Source organism: Cladophialophora yegresii (genome assembly GCF_000585515.1).
Source record: "Cladophialophora yegresii CBS 114405 chromosome Unknown aczIN-supercont1.3, whole genome shotgun sequence".
Classification (NCBI taxonomy): domain Eukaryota; kingdom Fungi; phylum Ascomycota; class Eurotiomycetes; order Chaetothyriales; family Herpotrichiellaceae; genus Cladophialophora; species Cladophialophora yegresii.
In genome coordinates, this window is record NW_006913047.1 from 3,719,039 (window position 1) to 3,735,167 (window position 16,129).

Here is a 16,129-nt window from a genome sequence, read left to right on the forward strand (position 1 = left end):
GCGGCAGGCTGTACAGTACACGCCTGCACGCATATCGAGGATAGATTCCACCAACATCTCCCGCTGAGACGAAGACGACAGTCTACAATACCTCAATAGTAAGGTTTACAGAAAATATTACTGTGTGTGAGTGAGGTAAGTACTCACTCTTCTTTGTAGGAACGGAGTTCGCACACTAGCAACGCCAGATCCACCAATCATCCGGAGCCCCTGTCCTGCGCGTATTCTGCTCTCTGAAAATCATTCAACATGACTGACTGACTGACGTCGGACCGAAATTCAGGATCTCTCGGATCCCAAGTACACCGTATTGTTTATGCAGTTTTCCCTTTTCGCATGCACGCCTGACACCGACCCGCCGCTTACTGTATTTGCTATCCGCGCAGTCTTTCTCTCTCTGTTTTTATCAGCAACCATTTCCAGAATGTCGCCTTGAAGGTGTGTGTATACAGTTCAGTTGCTACCTTACCTGCTGCCGAGCCGCTGTCGATTCGTGCCCATTGGCCCGGGTTTCGAATTCTTGCGCGAACATCTGCTGAGACTGTGCGGTGATGAAGGTCGAAGTTCACAATCGTTCGTTAGGCCTTCCTTTCGACGCCGCCGGAATGCTGGCCCTCCTCCAGTTAGTCGTGGACTACCTGGCCCCTCTCTTGTAAGTCGTCAGGTTCTGCGAGAGGACATACACACACACAGAGAGAGAGATTGAGAAAGAGAGAGGGGAACATTAACTTCGAGGACGCCTGCGCTGATATGTGCGCTGCATAGTTTGGTGTTATCGCCGATCACATCCTACGCCGACCAAATCGCCTCGATACACAGGAAAAAGACGAGCGATGGGTTCTCGCTGGATATACCCTTGATCATGTTGGTGGCATCGATATTGAAGTGCGTTTGCGTCACGTCACGTCTGCAGGACTTCCATTCTCGGGCTGACAATACTGCGCGAGACGCAGAGTGTTCTACTGGTTCGGCGCGTACTATGACAAATCGCTCCTGGCGCAGGCGTGCCTCATGATCCTCGTGCAACTTGTACTGCTGAAAGTGGCGCTCGACAACACAGCGGCCGCTGGAGAAAAAGGCGGCGTGGGCCATCAGCCGTTCCAGGGCTATGCGCACAACAGCCCCGGGCACAAGGGCATGCTATGGAACTTCATGATGGAAGGGAGGCGGCCCTTTGGGTTTTGGCAGTGGAGTGCGACCAGACCGTGCGTGCGCCATCTCCGAACACTCTGAGGAGAATTGCACAACTAACCGAGGCGATGCGCGCGACAGATACTTCATCTTCCTCGGATACTTCGCCGGCACACTCCTCTTCATCCACGTCTTCCTGCCCTTCCTGTCCCGGACGCCCTTCTACATCACCCTTCTCGGCTACGTGGGTCTTGCCATCGAAGCCATTCTGCCCGTCCCGCAGATCCTCAAGAATCACCGTGCTCGCTCTTGCAAGGGGTTTCGCCTCTCAGTAATAATCAACTGGCTGGCCGGAGATGCCATGAAGATGAGTTACTTTTTCTTGAGCAAGGAGTTTGTGCCCTGGCCGTTTCGCCTGTGTGGGATCTTCCAAGCCTGCTGCGACTCTTACTTGGGCGTGCAGTTTTGGATGTATGGGCACGGCCCTGTGGGGATGCGGGAGGACATGGATGTGAGTATGGCGAACGTGGGAGCGGGGAGTATGGGCAAGGCGGGCTTCCCTGGCTGAACAGGCTCTCTGCCACGTCGAGGAATGGCGACCACGAGGTAGTAGGTACAGCAGGGTCGAACGACGTCACGTTGTGCAGCTTGATGCGCCGATGTACCATCTGCTTCGCGTCCTGGAAAAGAGACTTTCCCATCCTGGCATACTCCGTACACAGGAATAGACTTTGCCAAGGTGGTTGCTACTCGTACCCGTACCCGTGCCGAGATAACGGTGCCTGCTTTCCGAGATGCCCTTGAGGCATCAGAAACCCTACAGTAATGATTATGTGTGGGCATGAATGGAAATGGATTCCTTCCTTGAGCCTCAACGTTCAGGCTGCTTGAGCAGCCTCAGACTTGCATCGGGCATGGGTCAGAGGACAGAAACACGTGGCTTGCGCCGCATGTCATCCACCGCTTAATGGTTTGAGCGACCAATCGTCTGTCATTGAGTGCCACCAGGCTGGCCGATGCCTGTTGTCGGAGCCTCTTGTGGCGGTCTTCCTCTTGAATCCGAATGCCAGGTCTTTCAGCTATGTAATTAATACGCTTCTCGTATCGGGCCTGTGGCTTGAGCCACACAAGCTCCCGAGAAAGGGATCAGTGCAGTCACGGTACCGGACGCGTTCCTGTTTTTTGGGGGGGTCTGATCATACTTCGAGTCTGCTACACCTTATGCCTATGGTGTGAGGCAAGCTTGCGGGTTTTGAAATCACTTTGGGTTGGCTACACCCTACGCCTATGATGTGATGCAAGCTTGCGATCCCAGCACTCTTGCGGTGTGGCACGGTAATTGTGCTCGGAATTCTACTCAACAGGGAATGATCGATTGCTTCAAGCTTTGCGGGCAGAAAAAGGTAGCGGTGAAACCAAGAGGGTTCGCCTGAGCACAAGAAGGTAGATTGCAGTCACAGCGTCCCTCCCAATGGGAGCTCTACCTAGAAAACCGCGAAGATTAGAGGAGGCGGACATTCAGCCACAGTGGCCGATCTCGAGACTGTTGGGCTTGACCACAGCGCGGGATGCTAGGCCAATATCGACCTCGGAAATGCAACTCACCTGGGCCAACTCTGCTTTCTGTCGTCCTCGGCGGTAGCAAGCCATAAGCCACCCTGCCGAAAATACAATGCCGTGTGGCATCCGAATTCGTCGGCGCACGCATCATAGACGTATCTGAACGTTCGTTCGGATGTTCTACTAACCTGATCGTGCCGCCCACTCGCGCAGGGCATGAAAAGATGGAAGACAGGCAAACCATGACGACACGACCAATTTCCGGCGTCTTTGAGGAAGCGACCGAGGACCTGGATACTTTCTTGTTGCATTTCCATCACGTCGAAAGAGGCGTTTTCCTGCACTGGCCATGTTCATACCAGCCACGTCGTCTCGCGAGCTCTAAGGGGCATGTCGGTGAACCTATGAGAGGCCTAAGGAAAGAACTCGTGGAATCGAGGGTGGGTTATGGGTGATCGCAGCCGTCGAAACCATTGAATGAATCTCCACCATGAGCAACGGCCGAGTCATTTCTTTCAGACCTGGAGCCTTTCGATATGGGACCCAGCCGAACCATTTCTTCGGCCTTATGTCAGCGAGCACCCCAAACTAATCGATCAACGCGGCCGAAAGAAGGAAGCGGACAAGCCATCATGGAGCCAGAGGAAATTGTAGAATACAGGCGCTGGTGAGGTGATGTCCACCTGGAGATGGTATCAGCAGTGGCATCCTTTTTCGGTCATCCTTGCCGCTGGAGACCACGGATTTGCTGGCTCGTGCTGATGTAACTGGGGCAGACGCGTGATGACGAGCGCAATGAAACCGCTGGATGCGCAGGCAGGGTTCGAGCTCGTGGCAAGGCCAAGCTTTCGTTCGGTTAAGGTTATGATGGGCTGGTTGCGTTCGATCTCGGGCGATTGGCGATCTTCTGGGAGCGAAAGATCGTGACAGATACCTACAATAGTATGCGGTGTTATGAAAGTCCTATGCTGGCCAAGCTTCGACGCCGTCGCGTCTCCTATCTTCAGCTAGTATCCGCTTCGTTTTGTATGTCTTCGAGACTTCCCATGTCGCGGAAGACCAGTACGATGGTGTCAGAATCGTGGGGCGACTGGAATATCAGGTTCCGTAAACGTGACTTGTTTGCGGGTCGGGACCACGGTCGAGAGGAGACTCAAAGTGTGGTATCGCTTCCTTTCGCGCGAATTGCAAAAGTGTCATCCATGCAACCAAACGTTGAGAGGTTGGGTGAATACCTACTGGAACACGATAAGAATAGCTAGTATTGAAAGGGGCGGGATGACGTGCTTGATGAAGAAACTCACGAAGTTGCTGTTCTTTCCGCCCCGAGTCCTTGGAGCCCCTCAGCACGAAGCCCCGGGCACCGCTTGAATGTTCTGCCAGCCACGAATTAGCACCGGGCTCTCGACCTCTCACCATCTCGTCCCTGCCCGTTCAGTGCGTTGGTTCGCTGCTCCAATGCTGAACCCTTTTCCGCCGGGTTCCTGCGTCGCCTTGTACAGCACCTGGCAACTTCCGCCACACCATCCCACTCAAGTCGCCTGCTACGTTCTGCTGCGTCCCTCGTGTCCTCCGTTCAAAGCCCGGGATTCCACCACGACCAGTGACATGGACCATGAGTAAGCGCAGATCATGCTGACCCTCCACGCCCTCGCACGCCGCTTCAACTGTGCAATGAATTGTCGGTCGTCTTTCCTTTGGCTCGCCCTGACTAAGACCCTAGCCAATCCTCAGCCTGGACTCTACTGACTAGCGCAGACTGACCGGGGCGCGCTGCTTGGAGAGTTCCGGGTCTCTGCCCTAAACAGATCTGTGCGCTGTTTCTATTCCTTCTACTCCATACCTGTGACAGCCTCAGCGAATATTGCCGCAGCTGTAAACAACACCCTCTTTGAACATCTCGTCTGGCGGTATCGAGTACCTATCCTCGCTCAAGCGCGTTATGACGCAACAAGCCTCGTTTAAGCATACCTAGGTAGCCATACCAGCAGCGTTGCAATCCGCCGACCGATATCCGCGTTTTAGATCCTCCAACGCAACACGTCCTATTCGCGACTTGCGTCCCCAACCGTAAGCTGGCTATCCTGATCAGCCCGAGAAAAGCCACGCACTCGCGTCTGAATTCTAAGTCCGAATCATTATTGCCCGGATACCACCCTTGATCTTTTTCCAGGAGCTGTTGAATTCGTGTATATCCCAAGACAGTCTCCAACCTTCGGTACAGTGACATAACCCACGGAACAGTCATCAGACAGCTTATCGAGCCACATTGTAACACAATTCTGAGCCTTGACCGCTCGACTTCCGTTTCTATATCAATCCTCAGCAACCCGGCCCGGCGTATTGATTCACTTTCGCTTCTTCTCTCTACCAATCAAGAGGTTCTCACTACGATTACACGTACGGAGTATTTGGTTGCCTGTGATCTCCTAAGATCTAGACTACGGAGACCCGCCGGCAGTCACCTCACCGACCAGAACCTCACATCTACAACATCTCGTGCGAATCTTCGGATCTTGAACGCAAGGCTCTTCCGAATCAGTAGGCAGGACTTGGGCAGACTTCCAGTTCAAATTCCCACACCTCAATGCTGCTCTCCGGCAACGCACATACTTAGTCAGGAAGTTTTCAATCACGAGAGACGGAAACCAGAGACAGCGATTCGTCAACACATTACCGCAATTCGACACTTGGGAACATTACCAGAGGTTATTCACTTGACTCCACACCTCTCCGACTACATCCAGCGAGCATCTCGCTTTCCCGCTGCCATAATCACCTGCAGCTGCACGACAACCTGAGACACCACATCCAAAGACATCCAGAGCGAAAACTTTGAGATTGATCTCATCTTAAGTCTTGAAGAGTCCGCATCTTCCTCTGCCATCCTCAGGACCTCGAGTCACCCATAGAACTTATCTTTTGTGTCACAATGCCCACTCGAATAAGTGGTGCCTGCAACGGGTGCCGTACGAAGAAACAAAAGGTATGTTAGCACACATAACTTGCCCACGCGCGGACCTACCTTTCTACCTGCGGGGTGATTGTCTGGTGTGGCCACTGGTATATTATCGTTGAGTACCACATGCACAGAAATATGCTGACTTTTGGTTCATTAGTGCAGTGGTGATAGGTGAGTTTCACCTCAATATCTTTTCGAACACCGATTCAAGCAAATGTTTTCGCACGAAGAAGGGTAGTGCGTCCTTTTATACGTCCCGGGTCCCTACCTCCCCAGATCACCTCTGCAGGTCTTGGTCGTGGGGTTGTCTATGTGGCTAAATCGTTTTGGCACAACGATTTGGGCAAGGCCAGATCTGATACCTCCTCCACCAATGGAGGCTTGACCTGACGCGTCTATCAAGCCCAGCAGTCGGCTGTTCGTTCATTGATACGTCCGCGATTATCAGATATTGGTATCCTAACAGTAACTGATTCTTCCGCCTTTAACAGATCGGGTTGCTCACAGTGTCACGCTGCCGGTATACAATGCACATGGCCGGAACAAAGAAAAAGGTAGGATAAAACCAGCCGAAGAGCCTCCTCCTCACCCATCCCAAGCTCTCTAACCTGCTACTGGTCGCGAATGGTACTGACTCTCCATTTTAGAGGTCCTGCCAAGGGCTACATCGAAGGCCTTGAGCACCGTCTCCACGAAGCCGAATCACTTCTCCTTGCACTTCTACCCACCGTCTCGACAGAGCAGCTAAAACGTGCAACCGACTCGTTAGCTGACGGTCCGTCCACCATAAATATTCCGGGACTGAAAACTCGCGACTCACAATCACCCGGTCCCCATGCTATGCGGAGCAGTCCCCCTGTCCTCAACAAGAAGACAGGCATCGATTATTGGGAATCATTCCCTCTCGACACTGTCGAGAATATTCGCAAATGGCAGAATGACTGTGCCGCGCACTCCGGTGCCGCCAATGGCCAGACTCAATCCTTTAGGAACTCAATCGATGACTCTCACTCACATACAAACATCCTCGCCGCCATCAATCACGCCGCCAGTCACTCGCGACCTGCCTCGGTCGACCTCTCCCGCAATAGTCATGGCCACAACCACTCGCATTCACAATCCGCCCCGTTCCGGTCCATGAGCAGCGACTCCTACCGCTCCGGCGCCAGCACCCCTATACACATGCCTCAACACTCTCATTCGCAACCATCCCTCCCCACCACATCCGGCTCCCAACACCAATCAAATCAACAGCAAACGTCAACGCCGAACTGGCAATCCCTCACCCTCTTCTCACCAAACACCACCACAAGCTCACCTAATGTCACGTCAAGTCCTTCTGCGGGCAACAGCGGCGGTGTCGGTGCCGAAGCATTATTACTGCAGAGCTTCGCCGACTCGAGTTGGGTACAGGCGCAGACGATGAATAGCGCAACGGGCATGAGCGGGATGGGAAATGGTTTGCCCGTCGAAAGTGGGCCGATGGAGGTGGACACAGGTTTCTTTTCGAGTGACATGCAGAGACGGTTATTCTGGTAGCTTTAGACTGAGAAATCATGCCATCAGGAACGGAGCGTTTGTAAGTGCCAGACTTTCAGTGATACAGGTGTTCAACTATGGAGCACTGGAGTTCAAGGGAAAATGGGGACATGAACATATTGCTGCTACTTGCGCGCACGAGCGATGAGGCATTCAGAGTCACTTGGCCAGCAGCAGCTGATTGCCGGGTCGAACTAGGATATGGAGCACGCTGGAGGGGAATATTCACGAGGCAAACGTTGTCTCCAGACCGGCTGCATTTCAAGGAGCTTTGAACTTTACTGAAGACCCAGTCAATACTCCGTACTCAGCTCTAACACATCGTCATGACTTCGTTTCACGTGGTGGGCTTTATCGTGACAGCGGTATTGATCGAGCCACTTGCTGATGAGTACGACCGTCCTTACTTCCTCACTGCTAGTCTAGTGCAGCCGGAACTAACGTCCGCCTGCAGTACGCAGTCCATTTGGGCAGGCGAAGTAGCATTGGGAGTAGAAGGAATGAGAGGCGAGACATTTAGAGTACTGTAACTACCCACTGAGCTAATTAGCTGGCGAACGACCCCAGCCAAGGGGCCAAAGGGCCAAGGGGGGAAAGGGACCGCTATATCGTTGCATGACAGTTTACATTGCCCATCAGTATATCTGGATGTCAGCTGCACCCAGTGCACGAGTGCAGAGTGCAGAGTGCAGACTGCAGAGTACGGATGTCAACTCCGGCGCACCCTCGTCCGCTACGCTGGTCTACGCTGCACTGCGTTCTGTGCCGTTCTCTAAACGGCGTGCTCCCTGCCACTGCCATGCTGCTCCGTGCCACTGCCATGCTCTATGCTACTACCATGCTCGCTCTAATCCAGGGAACGCAGCCGTCTTCGTTGTCGTCGCACTCTAGGTCCCTCATCCGCCGGCTCGCCATGCTCACGACGCCGATCCAGGTATTCTCGCTGCAAGACGTCAAGCCCCTACTCGATCGCGAAGTTACGCGTGCCCGTACACAGGCTCTGCCAAGTCCGGCTCGCCGACCGCTCCCTCTCGCGCCGGGTGCGATATCCCTCGGGCATCCCGGCCTCGTTGTCCTCGTAGTCGGCATCAGCGGCCGTCGTGTCACCGTAGTGGCGTCGAGATTCCCGTCTCCCTCGCCTGCGACGGGTGTCGGCTTCTCGTCCTTCAAGAAGGAAGTCGAGCTCTGCGTCCCTGTCGGTCCGCTGGATCGGGAAGCGCTGTACCCAGCTATAGTCCAATTGGGTGTCGTCGCGGTATTGGCCGCGAGGGAGGGCCCTTTCCCACCGGTCGTAGAAGTCGAGATCGTCACCGCCAGCGTAATTGGCGAGCCGGCGGCGATGACGTCTGTTGTGGAAGGAGTCTCGTGGGATGCGAGTCGGGACGTAGAAGTCGTCGCTTCCGTTCGATGCCGACGACCATGCGTACCGTCCGCGTTGAGGGTTGAAGGCAACCCCGCTGCGGTAGAGGGTCGTGTGCCGGTGCGAATCGAGGTCTCGGCCACGGTCGGTATAGTCGCGGGATAGGTTGCTTGGGCAGTCGCGGCCGCGGTCGCGGTCGTGGGACGGGCTTGGTGGTCTGGAGAAGGAGTCGCCGCTGCTCGAATGCGTCCAGTCTCTGGGTCGGCGGCCTTGGTGGCCATTGCCATGGCGTTCGGGGCCGCCGAAGTAGCCGGAGCTTGAGTCGCTGCTGTAGGGCATCCTGAAGTAGACTGTTCGTCGTGTCTTCTCGGTTAGGTGTCCGGGGTATCGGAGAAAGGATAGGGGAGAGCTACAGGTTCGAAGCTCGAGACCACTTTTGGCCTCTCTGCTGCGTTTGCTGTGGCCATTTTTTCAGTGGTCCCCAGCTTTGGGGTATCTCAGTGAGCGGTCGGATTAGTTGAACAACGTGTCCCAGGACTCGTGGAGTGCTGTTTCGGCACCACCTTGGTCTTTGAGTGATAGAGAATGAAGGCTTGTAGATCCCAGAGTGCCACATCCATCATCCTGGTGAGCTGGAGCTGTTGACATGACTTTGCGCATCCCCGTGAGGCTGGCATGATGGAAACTGCTGAGGCGGTCCCAGCTTTCGTGAACAGCACCTTTCGTCATCCATCGAGTCCTGCAAGAGTGGAAGCAGGTTTGAGCTGAAATTGCAACCAAGGCAAACCCGGGGCAAGTGGCGCAGCCGAGTGAAAGCGCAGCGTCCCAATGAGTGAGCACCTTGTCTTCACCTCTCTGTGCGGCTCTTCACAGCCTCGTTTCACATCACATGACATCGCCGGTGACGGGTGTCAATATATTGTATTCCCCCAGAAATGCTCCCAACAATTCCTCGCTGGTTGAGATCAAACTAGCACCGGCTAGCAGGCGTGCCAGTGACGAACTGTCGACAACCCCTCGACTTCGAAACCAACACAGTACCGACGACCGACCGATATCGAAGCTGAAGTACCAAAAATGCGTTTGCCTACTTGACAGCTACAGTCAAATCGGCGCTCATCTGGGATGAGCGTGAGATGGGAGTAGACCGGTCCGCCAAAACCGGTATAGCCCGATCAAAGTGTGGGATCTGTAATGAAAGCTCGAAACAACCTCTTCTACGAAGAAGAGGTTGTAGTAGAGTTTTTGTCCTTTCGACTGTGCCGGATTCTTTTTTGTTTCGGAACACGGAGTATAGTCGGGTGCTGTCCCTTTACCACCTGCTAAGAGATTTCTCAGTGATGTAAGGCATCGTGAAAGTTATGTTGCCGCACAGATATCGAGCTTTCACACGCCTAGCCGTTGCAAGCTGGCATATCACTTCGCCGATATTGCATGAATTGAGTGACACCCGTCGGACTCAAGAGAGTTCTTCACTATTCCTTTTGTCGACTTCATCTCGGGAGTTGGAGCTGTTCATACTCTAGTGCGCGGACCGCAGGTGTCTGTTCGGAAGTTCTCGGTGTCAGTCAGCTGTGACTTGCTCCAAGACCAGTTCCTTGAATCGGCTCATAATGCTCGATGCCGCAGCCCAGCAAAAGGGCCATAGGCACAAATGCTACCATTATTCAATGCCGCCGGCTTCATGTAAAAGAACTCGCGATCTTACTCCTGGCTCGGATCTTCGGCCCGTAAAGCACCAGCACCCAAGGTACCAGGGTCAGAGCCAAGCCGATGCCACCCAGCAGACTGCTTGCCGCCTGAAACCCCAAGTTCGTGAACAGTTGATTCGTCACTAGTGGGAATGAACCGCCTAGCAAGTTCCGGCACAACCCCGAGGCAGCCAACGCTGAGCTTGCATAGATATGGTAGCAATCGGCGGTATAGTTGAAAGTGGCCAAGAAGATGCTGAAGATGCCCATGGTCGCCACTCCCACAGCGATGGTTGGAACAATCCAATGGATGGACGGATAGCATGTCCACCCGAACCAGAACAGTCCAATAGGCATCAGTGCCGATTCGATGCAGGTGAACATGAGCCGTCCCTCCGGACTACCGTTGACTTTCGCAGGGTAATGCTTAGCAGCCCATCTTTCCTGCCAGATGCTCAGAATGGTGGACATGATCGCTCCGACACACATTGATATGAATACCAGCCCAGTGTGCTCGAGAGTAAACCCATAGTTGACTTCGAAGACGAGTGGGATAGATCCAAACTGTAGATAAAGCACGGCCCACGAGAATGCAATCCAGAGACTGAACCAGAAAACGACAGGCTCGGTGAACAACATTGTTATCGGCCTGTACAGCGAGACGACGATCATCTTGCCGAGCGAGGCTCTCTCTTCATCTGCTTTGACCTTCCATCGGACGCGGCATGTTCTGTTCATCGCTTTCTCCGGGTCTGTGCAGTCTACCTCCATGCCGAGAGCTCCAGCTTCTTCAAGTTTGGCGTACCACTTGTTAAGCATCTTGGCCTTACGACTGAGGATTATGCTGCCGCGAGTCTCTTTGAAGAATACCGTCACCAACGCTACCAGCGTGCCGCTGGTCATGACCTGGATCCAGAAAACCCACCGCCACAGGAGGCGCTGCGCCACGAAGCCGCTCACCAAGGGGCCGAGACCGGTTCCAAAAAGCGTGGCGCCAGTGAAGAGTACCATCGCCCAGTTACGATCCGCGGTAACCCAGATATCCGCCAAGATGCCACCGACCATGGTTGAAAAGGTAGATCCTCCGAACCCGAGAAATAATCTGGCCAACAGCATACCCGCAAATGAGTCTGTCACCGCGCAGCATATCTGACATATAACGAAAAGGAGGCCGGTGACAACGAAGACAGGCCTCCGTCCATTGATTTCCGAAAAGGGGGCCAGTACCATCGGGGCAATTCCGAACCCTACTGTGAAGATAGTGATGCCCGTCTTGTATGCCACGGCAGAGATGCCCCATTTCCTAGTCAGTTGGAGTGTTGGCGAGGCATAAGATCCCGCAGAATAGGCAGCTGCAATGTTCACCGAGCACGACAGATATGTCATGAGTTTCTTCCGTGTCAGCGACCATGCGAGAGGGTTGTCGTAGTCCTTCAGGTTTGGGCATGGTGGCATCTCAGCCTTGTTATCGTGTGGAAGGACCGGCGTCAGCGGGATATCTGTTTCGAACGTCAAGTAACGATATTCGATGTCGTCCAACTCAGGTGACTCCGTTACTCCCTTTGAGACTGGTACTTCAGCCTCCTCGACATTCTGGGCCGCCACCTCTACGGCGCCATCTTCGGCTAATGGTATCATTACATTTTTGTCTGATGCCTCGTCGTTCGCTTGTGGGATTTGGCCCTGATGCATTTCTGCAATTCACACGTCAATACTTCCCGTTGCAGACGACCGCCGCCGAGCCTTTGTCTTTGTGGTGTCAATCAAGTCGCCCCATCTCATCAAGCAGTCTGGACAGCAGGTACGAAGAGGAGAGGGGGCACTAAGAATAATCTGAAAGTTTCAAAAGGTTCAATATTGGCTTTCGTGGTAGTTTCGATCGACGGCTACTGTGGCTGGCTAGTAGCTCGTCCATCTCCCCGCGGTGATCTTCCGCATATGCGGAGACCTTACCGAGGTGCATCGACGCCATCCATAGGGGGAGGAGAAGCTACCTCCGAATACAAGCTGATAAGTCCTGTGCTCATGTCGGCTGGGAAGATTTTACACGTAGTACGAGCGGATATTTCAAACGTGTTCTGGCGCTAAGTATGAGTGGGTGTTGAAGTTGCACAGTAGCATGAATGTGACTGGCAAGAAAAAGACTCGGGAGAGCACCAGCTCCAGCCGGACTTCAAGTCCGGCTGGACGCTTAACAGCTCCGAGTGTTATCTTATCAACGCGTACCCCCGACCTCAGGTACGACGCGTCGCACACAGCGCAGAGCGTATGCGCGCTTCTCTTGCATCGGAAAGCTGGCTTGTTGTATTGGAGGTGAATAATGAGCTCTAACAAACCCATAGCCTACTATGCCTAAAATTTGGCACATTGGGTGTGAGTGACAGGCGCTCGATCAGCCACAATTTCAACCCGTGGTGATGTAAGAGCCCGGAAGACGTCATGATTTCATAACTGGAGCATTGACTGTTGCCCCTGGCAAAAATGCCTGGCAAGCTCCGGGAGCTTCATAAAATGCTTTCACTGATCTGTCTTCTACAGTGATTCCGTTACTTGCACGTTGAACATATCCTGCACCCAACATTGCAGGTCTGCTGCTTGTACATTTTGACGGTGACGGTGCTCGAACTGCACAATTATCCAAGATGGCGACGAAGCCGGCGAGCTCTTCCAAGGAGATGATGAAGAACAAGAACGGTAAGAGTCATCTCCAAATGCTCGTCGAACATCGCTCACCTTCATAGTGGCCGGTGGCCCGCTGAGCGCACACTCCAAGGATCCTCCGGTCGGCTTTTTCCGTGACGGCTACTGCAGGACTGGTCCTGAGGACAAGGGCAATCACTCGATAGCGGCAACAGTAAACCAAGAGTTTCTGGATTTCACAAACTCCAGAGGGAACAACTTGAGAGACGCGGGAGTCAAAGACGGAATGAAGTGGTGCCTCTGCGCTCACCGCTGGAAAGAAGCTTTCGACGCTGCACAAAAGGGGCAATTATCGCAATCGGCTGTACCAAAGGTCGCGTTGCATGCTTCACACGAGGATGCGCTGAAGGAAGTCAAGTACGGCGACCTGAGCAAATATGCTTCTGGTGGAGATGCGGCGAAAGAGGGGACCCGGAACAGACAGGGCGCCCATACAGACCCGGAGCAGCCTTCGCATGGCGTCGCCAAGGAGTCAAGTGACTTAAAGGGCCAGTCGCAGCCTCAAAAGTCTGGAGGGTGAATGAGGTGCCGCGACAGTGAGCTGAGTGTCGATTGAGGATGAGGGTGGCAAACAAAAGGCGGATCTTCATGTGCATATGCATCTGCGTCCTTGTGTATAGATGCTCCGGCGTATTTCTCTAGGCCGAGGTGCGACTCTGCCGTGTCTGCCATGTCAATCAATCATCAAATGCCTTTCATGCGATACTGTCTCGTCACTCTCCCGATGTTCACTCATTCGCCTCAGTCTCAACCTTGAGGTATCCGAGGTTTGTCTTTGACGAACAGGACTCACTCAGCCATCGACTTCAACGGGACTACAATCCTTCTTTCCACAATCGTCTCAACATCTCACGCGACTCTTCGCATTCTGCCCTCTCCGCACCTCATTTCCGGCAGAAATCTAGTGACGATATCTATGCCTCTCATGCTTTGAAGAGTCCCGCGAGAATATCTGTAGAGACAGGCTGCTCCGGCGAGGGCGCAAGTGGCGCCATGTCAGACTCTGTGGGTATGTAGTTGTCCTCCCCTTTGCGTCTGTCAGTCTGACACTTCCCGACATAGACCGCGTATTCGTCCACGCCCTAGCCACAGTCCGCCGATTGCCACGCACCGGCTCTTCACGGCCACCGCCTTCAGCCCGCCTACGTCTCTATGGCCTCTACAAACAGTCCATGGAAGGCAATGTGGAATCTATCCTGCCACGACCGACGCTCCCCTCGATATCCCCCGACCCGAACAACTCGAAGTCGAATAATGTCCATCGCTATGCCTCGCGAGACCTAAGGGTGCGAGAGGCCGAGGCCGAAATCGAGAAGTGGGACGCATGGCACGCTTGCGCCGGCATGAGCCGCACGGAAGCCAAACGCCGGTACATCAGCACGCTGATCGAGACGATGAAGGAGTATGCCAGCGGTACGCAAGAGTCCCGCGAACTAGTGGCCGAGTTGGAGTTCGTCTGGAATCAAATCAAGAGCCAGAGTGGCAGTTCGGAGGATGAAGACGCAGACTCACCCACCCGACGGCTGGAGCGTGCCGGCTTGAAACAGATGACCAGCTTCGGAAGTATACCTCCCGGTCAGAGCACTGGAGGTGAAGGTGGCACTCTGAGCAGGATGAACTCAGATTCGAATCGCCTGAGGGTATTATCACCAGTATCGCAGCGGGATAGCGAGGATATAGTCGAAGGTGAGGAGGTGGATCCCGCAACAGGTGCTCTGGTTGGGCCACTTTCATCGTCAAGGCCTGTGTCTTCCGACCCGGACTGGAAGAGTCGCATCGATTCTCACTTGCGACATCTATCGACCGAAGTCGCGGCACTCCGTGAACAACTGTCACAGAATAAACTCCTTTCCTCGTCGTCATTAGACGGCACTTTCACATCCCGACGACGGCGGATACTCCACCGAACATCGGCCTGGGCCAAATGGCTGGCATGGGTGCTCATCCGGCAAATCCTTGTCGACGCAGGCCTGCTGTGCCTCTTCATCCTCTACGCGAGAGTGAAGGGACACAAGGACCGCCGGGTGGAAGATTGGGCGCGACGGCGGTGGAAGGACATGTCACGATTTTTTGCCGAAATGAATGGCTGGCTGAGAGGATCACTGTCCGCGGTACCGGTACGGATACCTGGGCTGAAAAGTTGAAAACGCACACTAAGCGTGAGACACAGAGCAGTCTCTGTCTGGTTCTGGCCACTCAGGATCAGGCACGCTTTCAGGCCGTCGCGCGAGACTTTGTTTCTCATTATACGACGGAGACGGCCGACATGTTTGGTGCTGGCGGCGAGTTGAACGGCGGATTTGACAACGTTAGCCAGAGCAAGGGAGATGGATCAGAGCCTGCGGTTGGATAAAGCACAGGCTCGACCCTCTCGCGAAGGTTGCTCGGAAGGAGGAGAGCATCGCCCGAGAGCATTTCCCCAATGGCTACAGTATCGCCAACCTGTGCCCCCCGTGGTTCCTACGTTCAGGGCTACACAAGAACAGACTTGCCCCCTGCAAACCCATCTCGAAGCCCAATCAGCTCATCTTTAGCTACTTTATATCAACCCACGCCACAGACCTGGGAACACTGGGGGATCGCGAATCATGGACATTCGGAGCTCCACGAAAAAGTCAAGACTGGGAAAAGCGAAACCATATCATGACATATGATGACACGCCGATATGTATTTAAGGATACAGGGGACACGTGGGCTCATCTTAGACAATTCCGATCTCAGGTCTCAGCTCTCCAGAGAGAGCGCCGTAATAACACACCTACCTAGGATATAGTGCGGTCGGAGTCCACATCGCATGGTTCCTCACTCCTGCATGGTGTTGGGCGTGCCTATCTTGTTCCTTGCTTACAGTTTGTTCTTTTCCCTCGCTTGCACATCTCTCCTAGCCTTACTCTGTACTTCACGGAACTTGAGCCATCCCATCCTTCTACTCTTCCCGTGTACCGTCTGGATACTGTACTCGGTATACAATAATCGTATCATCACACCCTCGACGCCAGTACTCTGAGCCAGTCAGCCAGGGATAAAGCCGCATTGACACCAAGTTACCAACCAAGTCACCATTCAACCAGCCGGATATGGTGCCTGCTGCGATCCCATCGGCGAATCCACCCATTTGTTACCTACCTGTTGTATACTATCGAGCACCGCTTACCTACCAACCAGCTATCTATCTAGCCCATGCC

The 16,129-nt window shown here is 53.9% G+C and overlaps 6 protein-coding genes across 6 annotated transcripts; 4 read left to right on the top strand and 2 right to left on the bottom strand.

The window, feature by feature from the left end:
* Positions 1-605: 605 nt before the first annotated feature.
* On the top strand, positions 606-1,699 carry A1O7_05082 (alpha 1,3-glucosidase; the record flags this gene model as incomplete). The annotated part of the gene is made up of 4 exons (XM_007759092.1): positions 606-652; positions 766-885; positions 954-1,205; positions 1,273-1,699. The coding sequence occupies 4 exons, from the start codon at positions 606-608 to the stop codon at positions 1,697-1,699; spliced, it is 846 nt and encodes a 281-aa protein (XP_007757282.1).
* Positions 1,700-6,277: 4,578 nt separating this feature from the next.
* On the top strand, positions 6,278-7,192 carry A1O7_05083 (uncharacterized protein; the record flags this gene model as incomplete). Its single annotated transcript, XM_007759093.1, has 1 exon — positions 6,278-7,192. The coding sequence occupies one exon, from the start codon at positions 6,278-6,280 to the stop codon at positions 7,190-7,192; it is 915 nt and encodes a 304-aa protein (XP_007757283.1).
* Positions 7,193-8,153: 961 nt separating this feature from the next.
* A1O7_05084 (uncharacterized protein) lies at positions 8,154-8,891 on the bottom strand (the record flags this gene model as incomplete). Its single annotated transcript, XM_007759094.1, has 1 exon — positions 8,154-8,891. One exon carries the CDS (start codon positions 8,889-8,891, stop codon positions 8,154-8,156), a length of 738 nt encoding a protein of 245 aa, XP_007757284.1.
* Positions 8,892-10,234: 1,343 nt separating this feature from the next.
* A1O7_05085 (uncharacterized protein) lies at positions 10,235-11,935 on the bottom strand (the record flags this gene model as incomplete). The annotated part of the gene is made up of 1 exon (XM_007759095.1): positions 10,235-11,935. The coding sequence occupies one exon, from the start codon at positions 11,933-11,935 to the stop codon at positions 10,235-10,237; it is 1,701 nt and encodes a 566-aa protein (XP_007757285.1).
* A 950-nt stretch (positions 11,936-12,885) lies between these two features.
* A1O7_05086 (uncharacterized protein) lies at positions 12,886-13,463 on the top strand (the record flags this gene model as incomplete). Its single annotated transcript, XM_007759096.1, has 2 exons — positions 12,886-12,937; positions 12,985-13,463. 2 exons carry the CDS (start codon positions 12,886-12,888, stop codon positions 13,461-13,463), a joined length of 531 nt encoding a protein of 176 aa, XP_007757286.1.
* A 473-nt stretch (positions 13,464-13,936) lies between these two features.
* On the top strand, positions 13,937-15,087 carry A1O7_05087 (uncharacterized protein; the record flags this gene model as incomplete). The annotated part of the gene is made up of 2 exons (XM_007759097.1): positions 13,937-13,952; positions 14,006-15,087. The coding sequence occupies 2 exons, from the start codon at positions 13,937-13,939 to the stop codon at positions 15,085-15,087; spliced, it is 1,098 nt and encodes a 365-aa protein (XP_007757287.1).
* Between the last annotated feature and the right edge of the window lie 1,042 nt (positions 15,088-16,129).